Source organism: Phasianus colchicus, chromosome 1 (assembly GCF_987193195.1).
Source record: "Phasianus colchicus chromosome 1, bPhaCol1.hap1.1, whole genome shotgun sequence".
In the NCBI taxonomy this organism is placed as follows: Eukaryota; Metazoa; Chordata; class Aves; order Galliformes; family Phasianidae; genus Phasianus; species Phasianus colchicus.
The window spans coordinates 98534698-98558691 of record NC_143436.1 but is presented as its reverse complement, the minus strand read 5'-3'; the positions used below and the strand labels follow the sequence as shown (position 1 = coordinate 98558691).

General features: G+C 35.8%; 1 protein-coding gene across 4 annotated transcripts in view; it reads right to left on the bottom strand.

Annotated features, from left to right (window-relative positions):
• ROBO1 (roundabout guidance receptor 1) overlaps nucleotides 1-23994 on the bottom strand; it is a 507540-nt gene that overhangs the window by 31017 nt on the left and 452529 nt on the right. For all 4 annotated transcript variants that reach the window (XM_090121053.1, XM_090121063.1, XM_090121072.1 and 1 more), the window contains 7 exons: nucleotides 21549-21670; nucleotides 18870-19101; nucleotides 17448-17569; nucleotides 13877-14048; nucleotides 6241-6438; nucleotides 2869-2895; nucleotides 181-223 (listed from right to left, as the gene is read on the bottom strand). In XM_090121053.1, the coding sequence (XP_089977179.1) occupies nucleotides 181-223; nucleotides 2869-2895; nucleotides 6241-6438; nucleotides 13877-14048; nucleotides 17448-17569; nucleotides 18870-19101; nucleotides 21549-21670 (916 nt within the window). The remainder of the gene's footprint in view (nucleotides 1-180; nucleotides 224-2868; nucleotides 2896-6240; nucleotides 6439-13876; nucleotides 14049-17447; nucleotides 17570-18869; nucleotides 19102-21548; nucleotides 21671-23994) is intronic.

Below are 23994 nucleotides of genomic sequence, written 5' to 3'. Positions count from 1 at the left end.
CTAGAACTCAAATCACTTCTTTCTAAGCAGAAAAATACACGGTCCAAATGTATACATTAATATTGTACATTAAAATGCATTTTGTCATGTTGCTGTTATGCCACCACTTACAAGGACGACTGTATTCCCTGTATCTTTAAAGGTTGTTGTACACAATTTACAAATAAAGCACATAATTACCTGCCTCCACTGCTTACGGCATCTCCTCCTCTCTGATAGGTTACTGCAATATTTAAAGATAAAAAATGAAATAATTTAAAAAGCAGAAAAGTTTCCTTAAACAGTAGTATTAAACCTGCTTTTGTTTCATTTCAGCTAAGACAGTGAATGTACAGTGTTTATACATGAATTCAGAGTTTCATCCTGAAAGTCACTCTTTCTAATGCAAGTTTATACATAATACTTCTGTTTCTTGATAACTGCTACTCTTAGCTCCATCAAAGTTTTATATTTCAATTCCATTCATAAAAACACAAACAAACACACGTGTCATTTAAGAAAGCAGGAAGCCATACATCAGATCAAACTTATCCTTAACATAGCTCTGCTGACTTCAGAGGAGTTACTCTGTGGAAGAATTTAGGTCATATATTTATTTCATGAATGAATAAATGTTAAAGCTTTGCTCTACCTTATTCTCTGGGTAAGATAAAAGAGGTAGCATGATTTTATAACGTACTTTACTTCCAGTGTAAACAATGGCTTGTTACAGCTGAATCTACTACAAAAACTTATAGCTTCTGCACTTTACTCCTGGAACAAGTTTGCTCTAAAAGTCCATAGAAGCTTTGAGTTTTATAACATTTTACAACTGGATTTAATAATGATAGTTTTTTTTAATCTAAACCTTTATATGTATAAATCTTGTTAAAAAATCACTGGCAGAAAGATTGCTTCCTAATTAGTAGGAATGGCTTTTGCTACTTCATAAGCATTACACATTAACTAAGTGCATGTGCACATGCTTTTATCTTTTTGGCAAGGACTGCATATCCTTCACAGGAAGCATCATGGTTAAAAAGTTATTATAAGTAATGCACCCAGAAGAATCAGTGCTATATGTTTTGCAGGCTTGCAGTGGACTAGGCAAAGGGTTAAGGAGACTGCCTTCTTGCAAATGTTCATGGATTCAACATTTCCCATCTAGGAACGTGTTGAAGAAAAGCAGCCAAATTCTGCTCTTTAGAAGAACTCCAAAGTGGGAGTCTGCAAGAGAGAGATAAATGCTGGCACTGATTGCAACAACAGGATTAAAATGTAGAATGCTTTATACAGGTAAATCTTACTGTAGGTAATGCTAAAGAAGAGGGTCTGGTACCATTTAAAGTCAATAGGAAGCATGACTAGAATCATGGATTGAAAAGGGATTTTTTTTCCTTTAAATGTTTCCCATAGTTCATGTTTTTTCCAATTTCTTTAAAAATCTCAGTGCTATTTATTTTGCAGCTCTGACATATTTTATGGAGCTGCGGTATATTTTCCTTTAATGCTAAGAACCCAACTGAGAAAATGCATATTAACTAACCTACCAACCTCTGCAGAATTTCAGTAGCATGCTACAATTGTGACTGCAATAGAAGCTGTTAAGCCAATTAAGTAACAGCAAAATAATAATTTGAATTAGTCTCCACTGTGGATCTCAAAGGACTTCAGAAACATTGGGGGCCACTCTGACTCACGCTGAACAGTAAGCAAATTCACTGAACATAATAGGATGACTTTTGAAACAAGGTACTATTCAGTGTGATTAAAAGCACGTGGATAAGAATCTAACCAATTACTGCTAGGTCTATGTCAAGGAATGCAGAGAGACATGAGTTTGCTTCAGCTGCAGTCCAACCTGGAAGGATGCAACACAGCTGTTGTCCAGGGGCCAAATCAGTACAGCAATTTTGAGTTAATACTTTGAGCTAGATACTTTTGGTTGATTTTGCAGAGAAGGAATTAAGTGGCTTTTACCCTCCCCAGATATACACAGGGCTCTTGTGAAAATAAGTGGTATAGAACAAAGGAGGAAGATATGACCTGCCTATTCACTCAGCTTGTAGCTAAAAGGAATGTACATAACAGTGATGGGTAGTGAATGCCATGAAGTGTATCCACTGCAGAGAAGAACCTGCTGACCTCCCAGACTGTGAGACTGACTGAAGGTCCCCTGTACAGAACAGAAAGGCTCTCCCCCGCTGACTATGGTGGTCTATGGCACAATTTATGTCATGGACATATTTCATACATTTTTAAGCAAAGAAAAAAAGAAAATGATTTTAAACCCACCCCAAATTCAAAATATAACATGTATAACAGGAATACTCAGGAATACTGCTTTATAATTTTGTAGCACAAACATGTTTTAAGGCAGCAAGCAAAGAAATTGAACTGATAATTCGCTTTGATTTTTTTTTTTTTTTAAGAGGCAACTCCTAGGATACTGATTTAATGGAAAGACAACAGGAAACTATTTCACCAAATATAATCCCATTCGTTCCCTTACAACTCAGCACCCAGGCTCTGCAAAGTCATTTCTCCTCCATCAGAAGTGCCTTCGACATCACTAGATGGAGGAGGCCACACTACTTCATTGCAGTCCAGAAAGAGAGAGCTCAGGTTGCACAAACTGACAGGAGCATGCTACAAAATGGTGTGCTTGCATCACATGGTATATGACAAAATGGTACACAAAAATGGAATATAAGTGTCAGCTACAAAGCAAGTATAGACTACTTAGAGAATAACATAATGATACTTGTCATTAATGAAATTATTTAAAAAAACTTCCGAACAGCTGGGCTGGTTATGTCAGAAAAGGAGAAACAGTACCATGAACACATGCTGAGTAACAAAGAAGGGGGGAAAAGTGCAAATATATACCTGTTGGTGTGAAGGTAAAAGACGGGACTGAAAAATCAAAACAAAATACAAACTGGTTATTAAGCTGAAGAAAGAAAGGGAAACATACCACATTAGTATAAATCTAGCAGACAGCTGAACATAAAACAAATGCAAATAACTAACCTAGTAGTTCAGTCACATTGACAAAGAAGTAGAATTAAGTTTGTAATTCAGAAGATTGTCTCCACAGGCACCACTGAAAAAAGTTTGATACTCCACTGTGCCCCTGAAGGGAATGACTGTGGTTTTGCCTTTGATTACCCTTCAGTTTGTTATCTTCAGTTTTTCTGAAGATCCTACTACAAACAAAAACCCTACACTGCTAATCATTTTAGAATGCAGAATGACAAATTCTTAACAAAGCCTTATCAAGGTCCCATTTAATTTTATCTGCAGCTCACCAAGTAAATGTTCATTATGCTCAACTAACAGATACACTCAGGCATTAAGTAAGAAAATAAACATATAAAGGAAGAAAGACAACTGCTGTTTTACTGTATCTGATTCAAGAATTGCACCATCTCTTTAAAAAAAAAAAAAAAACAACCCTAAAACCTACTGCAGCAACTCATTTTTGTTTTCTTAGAAGAAATTGCTAAACAGTTATTATCTACCTTAAGGATGTAATACCCTTCTACCTTTCAAGCCAAGCTTTAGGAGGGAAAGGTTAACAATGGAACAATGACATTGCTTGACAATCTTCACTCTCACTGCCACTATAAATCCTCTTTGGATCAATAGGGCCCTTAATCCAAATACAGAGAGATAGCATCTGCTTTTCCTATTAGCACATGCTCCCCCTCCTGTTGACAAGACAGCATAGTTTTGCTACCACTGATGGGTAAAAAAAGGCCAATATTGCCCTTTTTGATCTAATAATAACAAAGACCAGTATAAGGGGAATAATAAAATATTCACTAAAAGAAAATTTCAGATGGAATTTGATCAGCAAATCTGTCACAGAAAGAAAAGTTTCTAGCTAAGTGAACGACCACTTACTAGAGTTTATGCAATAACTCTGAGGGTGGGGGGTAGGCTCCAGAATGTCTAGTTTTTATAATTCAGGAAATGTTCTAGGTTCCCCCTGCTTTTTCCAAGGCAATTTATTTCCAGGAGTATGATAGAGTGCAAAAAGAAGAACCTTTAAGCATTTTACCTAATCCAGGCTTGATTTATAGAACAGGTCTTTACTGTGAGAGTTCCACTGTATTTTCTTTGAGCTATGCCTTTTCACACAGGCAACTTTAATTTAGCTACATTCAACAATATAGAAGTGTCATAACAAGCTTTCATTAAAATAGAAGGTGTATTTAAAAAACAGTTATTCAAAAAAGAATCAAGTGTCTCAAAATTGACTTGCAATCATAAGGGCATGAAAAAAATCTAAAACTACTGTCTCACTACTTGCCTGTAAGCTAAGTAATAAACCTAGATTTGTTTTTAAAGAAATAGGGAACAGAGGAACAGAGGTTCAACTAAATGAATTTTTTACAGCAACCACACAAAAGAACAACTTAATTCACAGAGCTTCTAATAATAAACTCGTTTGAGTGTGTAACAGTACTAGTACAATATGTGTGTGTGGGAGTTTTAGCAGATGTCAAGCCTGAAGCTAAACATAAAAATAAACAAATAAATGCAAGACTAAAGAAAGTTTGCACTTGAAGTGATGACTTGATGCACTGCAGAGTGGCAAACTACTTTGCAATTTATATTTTCTTGAGGATGTTTTTTTTTTTTTTCTTGAGGAATACTTGATAAGGGATGTATACCCTGGTTTTTGGCACGTGTTTTTGTAAAAATCCAAACCAAATTACACAAAAGGGATTTTTTAGAAAATATTGAACAACACAGCTGTTTCAAGCAATAGTTGATGCCATTAAAGTGGCCGTTTTTTAGGACAAATTGTATGCCTTTTGCTTAATTGTAGGTACTGCTGAAAGCACGGTGATGTTAGTTTGATAGAACTGTAGAAAGGCAGTATGGCAGCATGCTATTAGTAAAACAAAACAGAGCAGGCCAATGCAGCAGAGTGTTGAAGTCTGTCTTATCTAAGAACATCTAGAAGAACAAAATTAAATTTGTCCCTGATCTCTGTGGTTACAACTCCAATAAAACCACTTGGCCTAAAGGCTACCCAAAGCATTGATATTTTAAAGGCACAGAGGGCACTTGAACACTGCATCACCCCAAAACAGTTTTCAGGTTCCCATTCACTCAGTTGCTAATTTTAACACTGCTTCTTTTTCATAGTAACACGCTACTACTGTTAAAAACATTGCGTTATATTCACCTATCTGTCTCACCCATCATTCATTCTGTTTGAAGTGACTAAAAAATGCAGTCACATGACACCCTTCATCCACTGAGATACGCGCACCTTTGCAGCCTAGGTCTATTTTTTGATGGCCAAATATTGAACTAAAATCTCACTATTCTTTCAAAAGCAGGATCTTCTATTTTCTAATTCATTCCAGAATTTATGGTTTTCACTCCATAAGTGCCTACAAAGTATTGGTTTGAGATGTAATGAAGTGTATCGTACTAAATTCAGCTTTACCTTCAGGTCTTAATCAAAAGATTATTGTATCAGGAGAGATTTTTTTATTCCAGAAGATCTTTCAGGTAGATAATCTACTTTTGTTTGTCATGGAATATAGTGTAAAGCACTGCTTGCCCAACAATCTGACATAAAAGATACTGATAACATGAAAACTAAGAGTGCTTTAAAGTTAGTCCCACTGCTATCCTTGTAACTGAACGCAGATGCAAGATTTGATAGCCCCAGAATTCAGACCCAGACAAGGGTCCCTCGAGAGCATTTATGAAAGAGTCTTGGAAAGTATTATGTACTGTTGTGCTTTCACAAACAGCCCTTTCACCACATTCCCAGGAATATAAGGAAATTCAAGTACACACACCAGAAGCATCACTGTAATCGACACCACTGTTAGTATTCTTAGCAGTAAGCAAAAGACTGAATAAGAGGGACAATAAGCAACCATCCAATTGCTTTCTTTTCAGATGGTTCAGAGAGTTGGGTAGTTAAGGACATACTGGAAGCTCCCAGACTTAAATCCATCTTGTACTTTCCTCATTTGTACAACTACCTTTATGAAAATCTAATCTAGATATTTTTCTAAATGCTCATACTTTAAAGTCAAATTAAAGTCAAGCCAACACGTTGCATAAATAATAGTGCTTTCTACATAAGCTGCTGATTCAAACTTTCTGAAAATATTGGCCTAATTTGATAATTCCTGCATAAAATCTTAAAAGAGCAAGAGATTAATGATGAATTGCCAGTAAAGAGGCATTCAGCAACTTGGAGATTGAAACATAGTATGGCACCTTTTCTGATACCAGCATAAGTACTAGTGAGTCCATTTCGCTTCTTCCTGTGACGATACAACCAGATGCTGAAGACCATGAGGATAATCCAACAGGCTGCACCAATTCCAGCGATAAAGGCAGGCTGTTTTACTACATCAGAGATCTGCTGGGCTAAACTGACTTGATCTTCTGAAGATACAGGATTTCCATGTGAATCTGAAAATAAAGGACATCACAAATTTCTAGTTAATCTGAATGAGCAACTGTAAGAGGCAACACAAAAAGAACTGACAGAACTGTATCCAGTTCTTCAAAACAATATGCTTAAGATTGCTCACCAAAATCTCTTTTTATAGGTCTAGACAGAAATATCTGTTTTCAATATACAACCCATTTTTCCAACTCTACTGGCTTTTGTTTGTAGTGATTGCTAAAATCAGACCACTAGATTGTTTGGTTGTTTTTTTTTTTTTCACTTTAGCAAACAAAAACAGTCTCAGAAAATTCAAGAAGTCAGAAAAAAACATAGAAGAACACTCAAGTACAGAACAAGCTTAGTGTGTTCTTAGGGCTCTGTGAAAATGCAGTAGTCAGCTACACATATATACATTCTCATAACAGAAAGTCATAAAGAAAGACAAATTCAAAGAACATTCACCTGATGGTGATGTTGAGGGATACATTTTCATTTAGCAGTTCCTGACAGATGACTTAAATATCATATTACACAGTCCATGAATCTTTGCAGGCTCCCACTTTGACTTCAGTTAAAAAAGACTGTATATTTAGGAGTTCATAAAGAAGTAAAAGTACAAAATAACCAGTTCTGCTCACTTAATAGTGGTGAAAAAGCTCAAAGATGACTAAAAAGGAGTTCTGAATTGTTAATAATAGTCAAGTACTTCTATTGTTACTGGACATGCTGCCTTCTTCAAATACTGTTTACCCCTAAAATTCCCAAATTAAAATAATGAATATGTATTTTTTCCACTTTTTTTTTTTTTTTTTTTTTTTCCCCCTGTAGTGAAAGCACAACCAATGATCAGTCTTCTGTTCTTTTTTCTGCATTATACTTCTGCAAGAACCTTCTAGGAACGTTAGTAAAAGTATTCAGTTACTGAAAAATGCTAACTGAAATGAAACAACTCAAAGATAAAATACTGTCTTCCTGATTTCTTAACCACTACAGTGAGATCTTACTGGAAATTTCATTACTACACAGGGTGAGGGCAAGAATTTGAACCCTTTAGTCAATCAGAGCAGATACTGCCTTACACATTCCAAGCTTAGTCTTTGAAATACGCATTTTTATTCTTGTGTAAATCCAACAAGGTTTTTTGTTTTGTTTTTTGTTTATTTGTTTGATTTACTATGGATAGTGACATCATATACTGAAATAGAGATTAGTGTTTTCAGGTGAAAGATATTGTTACAAGTAATATTAACAGAAACTACATATGATACAAAGACCTGTTCACTTAAAAACCATCACATTTTCTCTAAGGACTAACAAGTGAATAGATTATGTGACCCATCTTGTATTGTTCCAAAATAAGCCTAAACAAAATAACAATACAAACCAAACAATATAACTATATAACTAACAAAAGAGCAATATAAAAAGGATATGGAATAAAAACAAAACCAAAACCTCCTCTGGAAAAGGATATCTTCATGAATGTGAAATGATTAAATTAATAACAATATTTTTCTAGTGAAGAATTTCACATTTCATTTTCTGTGATATATCTGTTTGGCCAAAGAATCATCACTGCCTTTGACTGCTACCTTATTGGAAATTTTATTTCATATTTCCAGTCCCTTTATCTTCTGTGATCCTAAGCATACTGGCTAGTCTGAAAGTTTACCAAGCAGACTCGTACTTTTCTTACTAATACACTCTTTGTGTCTGCAGGGTTTATAGATTTCATGCCTATTTGTGCAAGGTTAAGATGGGTTGCATCAGATTTTATGGAGACAGCCAAGTGAAGTTCCACACAAGTGGCCAGATGGGCTTAAACATATAAAGTATACTGTGACTAATGAATTAAAACTGTCACTCTGTTTCTCATCTTTTGTCTCTTTGCAGCTGAGGCCATATTAAGATATGAAAACTTGCATCACTAGTCTGTTTGCAAAATGTGTGACTCTACTGTATCTTTAAAAAGCTACTCCAACTTGTACTTCTTAATGGAATAGAAAAAAATATTTCCAGACAGCTTATGTCCCTGAATACATTTAGGAAATTGACAAATGTTTTTCTCTAGTCCTTTAAATATATATATTTAAAACAATAAATCCAGAAAATAATCAAAAACTTAACAGCTAAATGAGGATGTTTTTAAAACGTATCAATAGTACAACCATACGGAAGGACAGTAACTTTATATACAAACATTTTGCATTGCTCAGTGAATGCATATCTGAAGATTACAAAATACTGAAGAATCTCTGAACAGTCATTGTTCTAATTTTTAATTAAGAATCATTCCACGGTATTATTTTACTAGCAATTGCAAGCATAATAACAACATAATAATATATTTGCTGTTAAGAATTGCTTACATTACACAGTATACGTGTAGACTGCAAGTGACTTTACAATGAATTAACTGGTATATATTTACATACACAGTGACAAGAAAAATGAACATGTGTACATGTATATTCATACATACAACACACTAGAAAAGATGAAAGAAGGGCTTTCAAAAGGCCACATTTAATCCATGTACCACTCTTATGATTTAAAAATAGAAAGCAAGCTAAATATACAGCAAGGGAAAGAAGACCTAGTGAACCTGCCATTACTAATAATTTCCATATACAATGTCTTGGACGCCTTTCTTTGAGAAGGGCAACTTCACTCTTTGCCACAGTCCCATGTGAGATCAGTCTGGAAAAGACCTCTTGAATGAAAAAAATACTTTTTCTTCATCCTAAGAAATTTTTGAAGCTCTGACTGACATATAAACAGTTCATAATCAACATTCCTGTTCCTGCTTGCACTCCTCAGGGAAACATGCCAAAATAATAAGCAAACGTAAAGATTGTAAGGCAAAGTGCATCTTACTGTCAGAGCAACAGCCACAGCTTATAATGTACTTCAGAAGGCCTCAGAGTTGTTGGAGTAGGCTGATCCCATAACTGCCTGAAACCAGCATATTATCACACTGACTCATCCCCTTTTCTTCTACCTTGAGATAAGAACCTCATAGAGCATGTTGATTTGGCTATTGCTCACAGGCTCTCTGATTCTGACTGTGCCAAAGCTCCAAGTTTCAGACTTCAATGAAAACTCATTACAATTCATGTCACATAGAACTGTGAATTTTAATTCTCTATGTATAATATTCATGTAAATAATGTAAAAATCAATGTTTAAGTTGTCAAATGCTGAACAGATTATTAATATAGAATTAAGATTGGAATGGCAAAGATTTAAAAAGACAGGAAATTCCAGGTTCACAGGTGTGCAGGTAACTTCAATTTTGCTCTGAATGTGTACAACATATAGTATAGCACTTGCCAATATGTATGTCTCAATTTGGAATACAAAATGTACAAACAGGAAATAGAAAGATATCATTTTTGTGGGCGTTAGTAATTCGGGCAACTCAAAACCAGCAATACACTTGGAATCTGCAACATGATGTCTGATGTTTCCTCAAATACATGTGGTGTGGTGCAATATGAAAATTATACAACAAAATACAATCAAGTTAAGAAAATGCTATTTTGTCTCCTCTCTAGTAATGCGTAATTCTAAAATTGGAAAAATACCATTTTTGCAAATCAGTCCTACAGCACACAGCTTGTGAGGAATCAACCAAAAGTTGGTTTGGAAGGACTTTCTCTGTGAGGAAAAAAAAGTCTCCTTTTACCAATGGGGATATCAACAAAACCCACCATGCAACTACCACTTCAGAACTACTTGAAGGGCTGACAGAATAATATCTCTAAACAAAACAATTAGAATAATGATTCAATGAGACTTTCATTGTATGCTGAGATATCCAATAGTTGAATAATGTACACAATATTTATAAAAATTCTACAGACATCTCAATAAATAATTGTATCACATATACGAATAGGCATTATGCATTTATGAGTCCTATTAATTGGTGTGAGGTCTATCAGAACTGGCACCCTGTTCACAAACAAAATATGTTGCAGGATATTCCCTTCTTGTGACTTACTCGAAAACTAGCATGTGTTATATTTCTGAGCTATTAGAGAATCACAGAATGGCTTGGGTTGGAAAGGACCCTGAAGATCATTTACTTCCACCATGGCAGCATAAGCAAGGTAGCCACTGTCGTAGGTGGCATCACAGCACTGGACAGATATAAGGCTGAGATCAGTTTGATGTGAAAATTCTCATCTTTCTGTACAGGGCAATTTTGTAAACCATGTGACAATAAAAATATTCTATCCAATTTTTTTCAGTATGAATTTTTTTTCTCCACAGAGAAACATGAGGATTTACTCATGTACTTAGTGAGCTGTGGATATGAAGTACGTTTTTGGTTTTTTTTTTCCTTAGTGGCAAAGCGCTTTTTTGTTATGTAAAATATCAACTTTCCAAACAAACAAAAAATGATTTTCCAGGTCTTGGAAATCCACAGAAAGCTGTAAAAGACCATTCAAGAACTCTAAGAAAGATTTAATGGCAATCAAGGAGGGCATTTTAAGGAGACACATGATTTTTCAGCTGACTTCATGATTTTAAACATCAGAATATGATTTTTGAATAACAAGAGTTGTTGGCTTATTGTTGGCTTGCCTCAGGAGGCACTCAAGTCTCTGGCAGCGCAGCTCAGTGAGCTGCTTCACATCAGTAGAGACACAGAAAATGGAAGAGCTCTGCGCTTACAATTTGTACCTGTCTTTGTATCAGGTAAAGTGAGTGCACAAGGTCACCTATCGCAGCTCAGCTGATGTATGGTATTGTGATTCCACACCTCAGCTCTCAGAGAATCCAATTTCTCCTGTCCTTCCCTCTTGTACTGGAAGGCGGACTATGAGAGGCAAAGCTTCCTCCTTTCACACACCTGGCTGAAAATCTACCCAGCCATTGCTCACAGACACAAACTGGTGAGCAATGTGCATAGTGCACGGCCTCAAAAATGAGTTTGGTGTGCAAGAGAGTAGGTCACAGTGGGGAAAAAAAAGTCCAAACTTTCTAAAAGGAGCATCTTTGGCCCTCTTTCCTTCCTCTTTCTGGCTTCACTTCCCTCTCACTGAAACCATGTAATTTATTGCTGGTGAAAAGTGCCAACTGATGACATCAACAAATTAATTTTCTATCTTCAGAAGAGCTACTAGAAAACTGCAGTGTCTGCTCCACGCCCCTGCTGGGACTGCATCCAACAGCTAAGAATGCAAGTCTTTGCGGGAATTGTAAGAGAACTTGTATTCCCTTTCCACAATGTAGTGTTAAGTAAACTGGAGCCATTCACATGCCTCGAGGATTTTAACTTGATCTATACTAAATAAAGAATATTCCTCTTAAGTTTAAGTACTAATTTTCAGCAGCTCCTGCAGTTGTCTGAAGGACTGTAGAACTGTCTAGGTAATCCTTTGTATTGTTTTCAGTGACATGGATCTCCCAAAGTCTCTTCTTTCCAGATCTTTGTCATGAAACTATAACAATCAAATTATGGCATTTTTCCTACGGAATATGTAGTTTTGGCTATGCCACTTAATTAGAAGCAAGCAATAAAAAATATGAAATCAAACCCCAGCCACCTAGAAATATATGGTTTTTAGCAGACTAAAGGCTCACTTCTGCGTTTGAACAGCCTCTGAGAAAGGTGATTGCCTCATGCTTTCTAACATGGTATCAGTAAAGGCCAGCGTCAAAAAAGTCGGCAAAAAACTTTCCTTGACAGAACATCATTTATTTCTTTTTCCATTTACCAAAACTACAAAGTGGTTAAGTTGCATTATACAGTTCACCTTCATTTAACATTTACTAATCATCAGAGAAAAGGAAAAAAAACGTGGCCATAAAGAGTTTGGCTTTGAAATTCTAGTCTACCTTTTAATTTACACTCATTAATCTTAGATTTTCTAAATCTAAGCTGTACAGAACAAACTTAAATTTGAATGGAAAACTGGCTGTAGAGAAGCATAATCTAACAAATAACCATGACTTTTTTTGGACATATTAATGGAATATTACATAAACCATGTGCAATTTTTTCTTAAAATCTCTATTAATCATATGCCTGTGTAAGCCAAACAAATTAAAGATAATAGCTGGGGAAGTATATATAGGTCACTCTGAAAGCAATGCCTCCTATTTATTTCCACAGAAACTACAACAGCTAAAAGAGCACAATAACACTATTTGGTAGAGCAATTTCTCAGCTACAAAACACTATTTTTTGACGCAGTCAGCACCATTAGATATGCATTTTCACCAGCGATAAAGAAGAGCTTGCGTGCTGTATTCACAAAAATCTGCACTAGCAGAGGTGATCCAATGTCATACTGCTGAAACACACCACCCACTGCCTCACTGTGCTCACATTCACTCTTTGGTCTCCAAAAACACACAGCAAGCGTCTGTGAATGTCAGTAGGTGCCATTTTTTCCACATGGAAGGAAGGATTCAGTGACACACCTTTGTCTCATCCAAGCTTTCATGTCAGATGCCATTTTGTCAGACTGCTCCTCTGCTGCCTTCTGTCAGATGGTCACAAAATGTAAAGGAATATTGGTGGGAAGATTCAACCTCTACTGCCATATCACTAACATCCACATCTGATGTTGTGGGCAAACTTCATAAAGGAGGAGGCACTACTTTCAGAGCAGTGCTTGTACATGTAATTTTACAGCAAATAGATTATTTGTTCACTCCTGTTTTCACACGCAATATTTATGTGTTTTTTAAAATAAAAAGTCAAATAACGGAAGGTCTACTAATGATACAAATATAGAAATGAAGAACAAAAGATGTGGGTTTTTTTGTGATTATATATAGACTATATACTGTAATGATAAGGTAGTCTGGTACAGGTGGGTAAAGCAGCACGTGACTATACCAAAAATTACTTTAAATGCTCTTCAGTGAATCAACAGAAAAGAAGCCTTTCTCCCAGGTATACCCAAAAGCAATGTCCTTGACGTGTATTTATGACAGAAGAATGTTTAGTATAAATTAAGTTAGGAAGTCAAGATAATTGTAAATCACCTGATACCTTTTATTCCTTTACTGAGGAGTTTCCAGACACAGCTGATATTTATTTTTCCTAATGCTAGCAAGCTCTTGATTTTTTGCATCAATATTCTGATCAAGACAAATCACCTCTCTCAACTAAAGTGAGCCAACATTTAAGGATTCACACTACTCTTCATGTTTTATTACACCATTATTAAGCCTGAAATTTCACTTTGAAAAAATTAGCAACCAAGAAACAATGCTGAATTTGAAGAATCAAACATTTACACTGACATACTCTTATCTTTAGAATGCAGTTTCAAGACAAGCTTAAAACAAGAAATGCCAAATCCTGCCATTGCAGAGAGATCAGGTAACATTATCTATTTCATTTGACCTGAAAGTATTTCTGATGCCATAAAGAACAAAAGCAAACAAACAAAAATAACTGAAACCAACAGACAGGATTACCAGCAGGCTTACCTAACTGGATAAACTGGGGATCACTTTTCACTCCAGGTCCTGCTCCAGTACTTGCTGCCACTTCCACGCTGTATCGAATACCTGGTACTAGGGAAGGGATGACAACAGAAAAGGTGGAACCATCTACTGTCTTGTTTATATGGTATCGACTTTCATTGCCAAGGCACCAAACCTGCAGGGAAGTAAGTGTATTGTATTGTATGTATAAACATTCAAAATGAAACAGTGAAGGATCATTAGAAGGAAGGTTGACACATTTCCTTCTGCTGGATAAGATTTAGAATCTGTCACTATTTTAAAATTTGAAGTCATGGTTCATAGTCCTAGAAATTCTGAATACTGGAAAGCTATTTCTTGTTCCAAAGAACAGCTCCAAATACTAATATTATTTGATGAGTTCATCCCAATTCATTCAATCCATGACAATGCTGCTAATAAAGCTAAAAGCATTAGTAACATGGAACAAGTAAAAGAAACACCTTAACCAAAAATCATTCACGTAAACAACAAAGTAAGAACATTAAGATAAATGAGTTTGCAATTCTCTTGTTAAGGAATCATTCATCAAGCAAGGCTTTATTCACTCAAGCGCTTTTCTTCATGACATCAGAGGAGAACAGATACCTTGCTGGAATTAAAAGGTTACCTTTTTAAAGAACAAATGGCAGCAAGAGATGAGGATTAGTAATATACTGTCTTCTATTGAGAGACAATGGGATCATGTCAAATCTCATTTTTTGATTGAAAATAGAACACAAATCTAAAAATTTTCTTCGCCATTTTAGAAATCCATTACTATATTCAGTCATATTAAGTGACTGGGAAACTGCAGTATTTGTGTGGCAAATGCTTTTAAGGGAATGACTGAATGCTCAACTGCTATCAAAAGTAATATAGCAGCTAATTTAGGCTTCCTAAGAAAATGATGATTTCTATTCCTTTTTCACAGTTGTATTCTCTACACTGAATATTTTTTTTTAGTTAAATTCAGTACTTTATTTGTAGAGAAGCAAGTTTTCCTGGGAATGTCAGCATTTCTGAACCTTGCTGACTGTACATAGGAGGGAAGATCGTGCTTTTGACATATGGAGCTTTTAAAAGATTTACTACCCAGATAGCTGTTCTTAATCCCTTGTGCAGTTCTGCTGTTGCGGAGATTGTCAGGTGAGTGAGCTAGAGTTTCACTTGGAGAACAATTGCTAGGGCACTTTCCATAGAGTCCTTTTTGCCTGGATACTGCAAACTTTCTTTATTTCACCATCAGGACACTCTAAGACCCTTTTTCATTCTCCGGATGCCAAGGTTTGAAAAAAGGCAAGTGGGACACTGTGGGGATCTGAAATGTATTTTAAGTCCCTTTGAAATAGAATCCCAACACAGCGCATACAGAACTGCTTCTGTAAAGTGGGTCAGAGCACAGAAAGAGAACAGAAAAGACTCTTTTTATATTCAGATATCAAATACAGATTATTTCAGTCAGAAGGAGGTATAATTATTAATAACACTGTTCTTAAATTCTGAAGGATGGTCTAAGAAAATGCTATTATTTAAATAAGAACTTGATAAAGTGAAGAACAAAAGATTTAAGTCTGCATTTTGGTGTGAGTCATTTTCACAGAAATTGCTACAATACTACATTTGTAGAATAGTGCATATGTAAATAACAAAAATAATGTATGATGTACTTGCAACTATGCACTACTTATTTGTAAAAGTGTTTTGTTCTTAGGTGCTCAAATGGGGAAATTTGCAAATTGGGACCGGTAAGTTAAACATCAGGTTGTTCAGTACTTGTCAGTACTACAATTGTACATCTAAACAGGCAAGTGAGAACTCATTTCCAGAATGTTATAAAGCAGAGAGGAATTCACACTATGACAGACATATCAGTGAAGAAAAAAACAGTATAAAGAGAATTTTCTAATTTAATGCTAGGAATGACCTCTGCTATGGTTTGATTTCTGGCTTTTTCTGTGTGATACTGGCATTTCTTCAGTTAAGATGGTATCGTTCTGTATACATATTTTATCTTTTAATCGAGTAGGTACACTCTTGCCTTAGACCAAGGCACTGAGAAAACTGAGGAATTCCCCCTCCCCAACATACACACACCCATTTTTAGGGGAAAAATGTGAGACAGAAAATGTAAATAAAAAAAAAAGAAAATTTTACAAGATTTTTTTTTTTTTTGTTAGAATAGATCACTTTTTTTTTTTCCCCCCACATTTTTAGAGAAAAATAATAACCACATACAACTCAAATAACAACTACATATATATTCATTGTGCCTGTTTTCTGCCCATGGTGAAGAAACACAATGGAAAATAAGGGCACACGGACAATAAATGTAGGAGAAATGTGCCAGTGTGCCACCTACTGCTACGGAAGCACAAGGAGACAGTTTGCTCTAACACCCGACAGCTTATTAGCTCTGAATGCTGGGAGGTAAGTCAGGTATTATACTAACTTGCAAATATGAATTTCCTGAATTTTATTATTTTGTCCTTACAACCTTAACATTCTTCTAATGCAGTTTCTTGATGGAAATAGTTCCACCTTTCTGGGTCATTAAATAAAATAATTTTGCAATTTCTTTTTTTTTTTCTTTTTTCCTTCAAATTACAATATATGTCTGAAACTAAGCCACAAACTCATTTTATTTCTATCAGTTGACCAAGTTCTGATGTTTTATTGTTCTAAATTTAACATGAAGCGCAGTGATCTCTTCCCTTTTCCATTAACACTAAAGGAAAACAAAATAGCTAAATGAGTTTTTAAGGCAAGGGTCACATGTCTGTACCATAGTGTTTCACCTGAAAAAGGAGCCAAGACAGATGATCCTGCCACTCAGTGGCTATTAAAAGTTTATTTGAAATACACAACTAAATATTTGAAGTGTCTGTAGCTTGCTTAGGAAAACTAAGCTTCAGTTAATTTGCAAAGTAAATTATCTCAAAACAATTTGAACTGAAAATAAATACTGTGTATGCTGCTAAATGAACAACAAATAAATATTTAATAATGTACTCACAATTTTTGAAAAATTATATAGCTTAATGTGAGCTTTCTTCTGTGAAAAATACAGGAAAATTTCTATACACTTACTGTATTTAGTATTATATAAGAACATTCTTGAAAGTTTTCTATTTGACTGCTCAGTTAAAAATAAATTCCTCACATCTTAACACTGTAACTTATTATCCTTGAGCTTTTCAACTCCTTAGGCCTGTTTATATTTATTATTGCAATCAATGTCTTTGAGTCACAAAATGGTTCTCTAACAGGTAGGGTTCCCTCTCAGCTTGGCTATGCATTTCTCAGCTTATAACAAAGGCAAGAAAGCAGTCGTTTTAACTATCAGTGTTCACCCTTTGTTTTGATTTTTAAAGTGGCTTTAATTGCTTTCTACCATTTAGACTGAATTACTAAATACAGAATTTGATTCTTCGAAGAAATCATTTTCCAAACCATGTGCTCTAACTTTGTCCAGTAGATGGAGCCACGCATCCACAAACAACTTATCCATCGGAACCCAGCCAACACTTTGCCAGGGGATATATGAGAGTATTACCTTATATTCTTGAACCATTCCATTCTGGTTATCCTCGGGGGGTGGCTGCCAGGTGACTACAATTGCAGTCCCATTCCCATCATTTTTAGTTACTGAAACACTCTGAGGTGGAGCACTGGGCGCTGTTTGTTTGGGGAGAAAGATTGAATGGTTAAGTTTGTCAAATGCAACAGTAAGGGGTTTTAGTTTTCTTTTCAAAGGAAAACTGGTTTCTGGACCACAAAAAATGTATTATTTTACTCCCTAGTTTTTGTTATGTGCAATTCTTGCCCACAAATCTCAGTGATATACAAGGTAAGCAATGTGAACCTACAGGAACCTACAGACAGGCTTCTAATTTCTGCTGTGCTGTCTCTGTAAGACAGAAATAGTCAGGCAGGCCACCAGACTCTCCAAACTCAGATACCAATTACGTGACCAGCACAGTCTTGAGCACAGAATTCTTGAATGGGTTTCACAAAGCATCTCACCCATGATCAACAGTATTAAAAAATGAAGTCTGTGAATTGAACCTAACAGAATGTTAAACCTCAGCTGCTCTACTGTGTGAAAAATAGTGAGCAATACAAACCATATTAAAATCAGGACTGAATGTGTTATGCTTAACAGATATTTATATTTTGAATTTTAAATAGTCTTTCTAAAAACAATATGCTTAGATGATGCTTGGGATGAACGCAATTAAACACACCTCTCGAACCACCCACAGAAGTAAACAAGAGCTACAGTGTATTTATACTGGGTAGTGAAGAGATAAGGAAAAAGGTATCACATCCCAGCAGAGGCACTGAAATCTCTATTCTGAAGCACCGGCCATGGTACAAACTTATTATGCCTGAACTACCAGATGAGCTACAACAAAAGAAACAGCTTTATGAACCTTCTCTTTTTAGCATGCGTTTGAGATGGAAATACATAATTTAGTCCACTATATCTGTTACCCTCATTCATCTTTTCATTTTGTATTACTGATTGATGCAGATATAAAAGCCTTCTAAGAATGTGGTTTCCATTCCCTCAGCTACAGTGCTTTGATGATTTCTGCGGTGTCTGCTATCTACTCAAGATAGTGATTAGTAAGTGCTTGAATCTGACAGAAGTCACTTGTGACCAGACCATGAACTCAGCAGGGAGGAGTGCACACTGCAGTGAAGATAAAAAGCACATTTCCCATTGTGTGTTGGAGGAGGATTTTGCACATCCCTCTCTCTCTCTGTCTCTCACACATGGTTCTGAATATTTACTTCGATGTCACCAAACAATTCACTTAATGATCAGTCCAACACAGTCTCCTCTGCTGCAGACTGCTGTTCTCAAACAGCACACACTTCAAACAAAATCAAATAATGAACATATCAGAGAAAAGCAGGCCAGAATACTACTTCAAAAAGGAAAGATGAAGACAGTCTGGCTCCTACTTGCCTTCTTCTAGGGTTTTTGCAAATTTCACTTCACTATCTGCTCCTTGAAACTCATTAAAAAAAGGGCGGGCCTTGATTTCATAGTTTACACCTTTCTTCAGCTCTGGAATGATAACGCTGTTTTTGGTTGGAGTCCTCACTTCAAAAATTAACCATTCTGACTCTCCATAGGATGCTGGTGTTGGCCGGTAAAGGATTTTATATCCTTGAATATACTGGGATTGCTGGTCCACCTGGAAATACAGCAGAAAGACACCCATTACAACAATGCATTGTTTAATAATGTATTAAGCAATTAGGAATAATTTATTAAATTATTAGGAACTGTGCATGTTGTCTGCAAGTCTGCAACATTAATCCTTGGTCTATCCATTTATTTTATTCAAAATAAACAATGCTGAACCTGATACAGACTCCTTGAATTACAGCAAAGTACAGGCCTGATTCAAAAGAGCATTAATATTGATGCTGGTAGAATGGCACCAGTTTCGGTGGATTTATGGAAGCATTAAAGGGGGATAGCAGAATAGTATAACCCTCGCTCTGTAAAATGAACCTCCTTTAAATGTCCACCTTTACATTCATGGACAGGCTGAATGAAGTCAGGGAAACTCAGCATAGCCTATGCCTATGCAAATCTGCTCTGCAGAATGGGGCAGGAAAGAGGACCAGGACAGGGGATCAATGGTTCTGATGAACGCAGATCAAGTACCAAGTGTGCCAGCTCTCCTGAGGCGTGAAGCCTCTCAAAATTCAGGAAATGAGCACTGCTTCCTGCATGTTTCCTTCTGGAGTAAGTGATTTAAAAGGGCAGCCAACTGGCACTATCTGCATTGCTCTGATGAGGCTGGAGGCTGTTGAAGGGCAGATTTGCCCAAGCACTTCCTCGGTGTTCACTGACTCAGTAGGAGCCTCCTCTGCTGGAGGGAAGAGGCTGTTTTAAGAGGGCTCTTAAGATGCTCACAAAATCAATATGATAATAAGGATGAGACTTGGAAAAACAGATCAAAATAATACTGTCCTGTATGATTTCAACTAAGGCCATTTTATACTGCATGTGTGGAGAAAGAAACCTTAATGTAAATTAGGACAGGATTCAATGTGTTTGGCTGTAACCACAGCAGAAAGTTACCTTGCAGAAGTGATCTCTTGTGCAGCATTAACAACAAATTTCAATTTCTGATGAATCAGAAATTCCAAATACAACAATAAGAAACCTTTAAAAAGCTGCACCAGATTTTCCCTATTTTCAAAAATCTCACACGGTGATATAATAAAACTATTTGCTTGTTATTTTACTCCAAAAAAAAAAAAGTTTCATTTTTAATAAGCACATAAAGAATGCATGTGCTAACTAAAACTGAAGTAATGCTTACTTTTAAAATTGCAGAGAAGCCACAGGCCACCCAAGAAACTGACAAAAAACTGGCTGCCTGGAAAAGGTTGTTCTGTAAGTAAAGGTCAAACAAAATTGTGCTAGGAGCCTCAAGGATGTTTTAATGTTATTAGTTAAAAGAGGAAATAGCACAGTGCAGGTGGCCTTACCGCAGGTAAGTGGATGCAACACGGCAGATACTACCTTATAGTACTGAGGAGCCCTGGTCATAGACCAGGACTCCACTGGGCTAGGGCTCTTCTTCAGAGTCAAAATGTCATTGCTCTTATTCAAAATATTCTGCCGTGGCATGGCAGGGGCTACATCCTGTCCTCTGACTGCCAATATATTGACTTGTTTAGATGGAAGATCTGAAAAGACTTCAAAGCTCAAACTCATTTGATAAATTCCTGCACTAGTGTAACTTTCTCCCATTTTTCTTCTTCATTCTGCATTCTATTTTAAAACTGGTCTTCTTTTCATTCAATTTTATTTTCTTGTTGTTTGTTACTTTAGATTTCCTATATTGTTCTTTCTCTTCATTTCTACCTTTTGATCACCAAATGTCTCCCATAGGAAGACATTTAAAATTTTTCCTTCACTGTGGCTCCAAAGTTTTATAAACCTACTTGAATATTTTTCATGTATGTTATCCTTGCCCTTGCTTCAGGACTTCTACAATATTGTTTCCTCACTCTCCCATTTCCCTGTTATACTCTTCACATGACCAACTTCCTTTTTCCTCCTGTCAGAACAACACCAATAGAACACCTCTGAATTTTATTTATGTCTCTTCTGCTTGTACTACATGCATTCATAGCACCGTGGGAAGAATAGTATATTCAGATGAGGCTATTTTGGTTTGGGTGTGTTTCTCAGTACATAAATAGGATGGAAGAAACACTTTCAAAGATAACTATGCAGTATTTCCCTCCACTGGCATCTGACAGATGGGGAATTATCCACATTATCTCATAAGGGGACTAAATACACTTTCTACTGAAAGCAGTGCAAAAGATTCAAATGACTTAACCTAAGAAAGCTTAAGATCGATTCTTTAGTATAGAGAGGAGGATCTATTGGGAACTATCACTGTATTATAAGCAATATTCTCCATGGGGAAATATGATAATGTGACAAAGTTCAATGAAGTATGAAAACAAAGCCCCAGTAGAACTTATTCCAAAGAAAACATTGCCAGTTTTTTAAAAACTACACAGCTTCTTGCAGAGTGACTTCACAGTGGTCAAACAGCAAACTTCATCATGAAGGTAGTTACATGCATTGCTGAGGATTTATACTTACTGTCCAATGAACTTCAATTGAGGAGGAAGAAAGGATAGTAGGGTTGTGCAGATGTAGTACCACATCGCCTAGTTCTCTCTGCACCTGCTTGTGATCCACACCTTGACTTGTTGGTGGAACATCTGTAATAATTTAAGATTCAATTCTCACAAATATATGTAATTATTAAGTATATATAAATACAAATAAATATATCGTAAAACATAGGAAGTTTTCAACAATTAAGTTTATCTTAGGTAATCTCCAGAAACGTAAGAAAAATCTACAGCAAGTCTTTTCCTGAGTTAATGGTATCAAATAAATGCATTGCACTTTCTTGACAAAAATAGGAGGAAGAAACAGGAGGAAAATGATGGATAAAAAGAAAGAATGACATTCAGGGAGATCTTTGGAAAATGACTACAGCAGCATCTCTTTATTCTTTCCTGCCAGAAGGAGAAAATTTTCTATTGCCCACTCCAAATTCCAACAGAGACCACAAAAACTGTGTGAAAGGGCCATTGTGAATGCTTTGCCTTCACGTAAATTAATTGGCAAACTTACTATTTTTAATTACAAAAGAAACAAAAACTGTAGAAACTAAAAGCAAGTCACACAGCTAAAGTTTCACTGATAGCAGGTGACTTCTGTAAACAGAACACAGAGCACAGCTGAGTATTGTCTTGTTCTTCTGCCATTTAGTCTATCTTACAGCTAAAAGAATTGACTATACACATGAAGGGACAATTTCCTCTCAAAATAGGCAGTAGGACAATGGAAATACACTTCTGTATGCAATGCCTTTGAAAAGAATACTTAAATTTAATGACTGTCCTAGACATATATAAAATTTATAGGGCAGTGACTAACAGAGTGTCTCAAATACATGTACTACAGACAGCAGAGGAACAGAGTCTCTATATTGATTTCATATGTTTCTCTTTGATCACTTCATTTTAGAAAATACCATGCTGACAACTGTTAAAATCATGGACTAGGGAATTCAGTGAATGTACTTAGACCAATTTTTCTTTTCCTAATACAATTCCAGATACAGAGTAAGGCATTATATAAACCTTACTCTAGCCTACTACTTTTCTCTATGTGATCTCCTCTAGTGATTAGACAAGATTAGAAAATCTTCAAGGATTCTGTTCTCTGAAGACCTTGATAAATTCCATACCTGTCTGCTCACAAGACAGGCAAAAGAGAGAGTAAACAGAAACGGTGTATATATCTATTACAACTACTGCAATAAGTCCGTGCAGGTATCTTAAAAGTTGAGGGTTTTTTAGATGCTGATTTTAAAGGTACTTGTTACAATTAAATGAAAAAGATGTAAAGCATCCTTTTTGCATAGTAATTATACTCTAAGTTTTCAGTCTTGTCTAAACAATATTAAAAATTTTGTAAGGCTGCATTAAAAAAATATCAGTGTGAGAACTTCTCAAAAATACAGTTCCCATTTTGGCATATAAAACTTGTCACTTTGCAGTCTTGTCACACAGTTGCCTCAAATATCTGCAAAACAATGAGATCTCTCTGAAGTTAATAAAGCAAATTGAAATTACCATGTAATCAGTGACAAAACTAGCCTCTTAGAAAGGAATGCTGGTTACATGCAAAACAAAACAAAACAAAACAAAGAAACATCACAATATTACTGCTATATCTATTATGTTCTGCCTAACAGTTCATTTAACCAAGCATTTCCCTTCCCACCATTTCTTTAATGCTTTGAAAGCACTAATGATAGAAAATTCTACTTGGAGAGCTGCCTAAATATCAACTTGCTTGAAATGCTACAGAAAAGTCAGTTCAATAATTAGTGATATTTTCACTACTAGTTATAAAAGGCGAGTCATCAACAATATGTCTAAAACTATTAATAGACTCAGCAATTTTGCAATTCTGTACTACAGAACTATATACATCATCTACTCTACGTTTTCTTGCTTAATCTCTAACGTTTCCAATACAGGGACTGTGAGTGACAACACTTCAGCATGTTTTTAATGTTGGTCAGGTCTAAAGGCTGAGGTAAGTTAGATTCCTGATCTGGACATGAATTTAATGCAAGGCAATAAATTTCTATGAACTATGAGAAGTTAACTGGGAAATTTCTGAACTAACTTACTCGCTCAAACTGAAAACTTGTGGTATGCTACACTGCATAAAAAACTGACCTGTATAGAACACTGCAGCCCACCTGCCCACAAAGTAACACATGCTGTTCTTTGAGGCAGACCTAGGAACCTGTGTAATTCCTATCTTCTATGCAGTTATAACTACACTGCCTATCCATCCACTGAAATCGTTACCAAGCAGAAATGCATAATAACAAACAATAGGTATATACAACTGCCCACTCTCCATGGGAGAAAAACTTGCTTTCAGACCAACTCCAGAACAAATGAAAAGTTCCTAAATGAAGATTTTTTGTTTCCTTTAAGGAACTTCCTTCCAA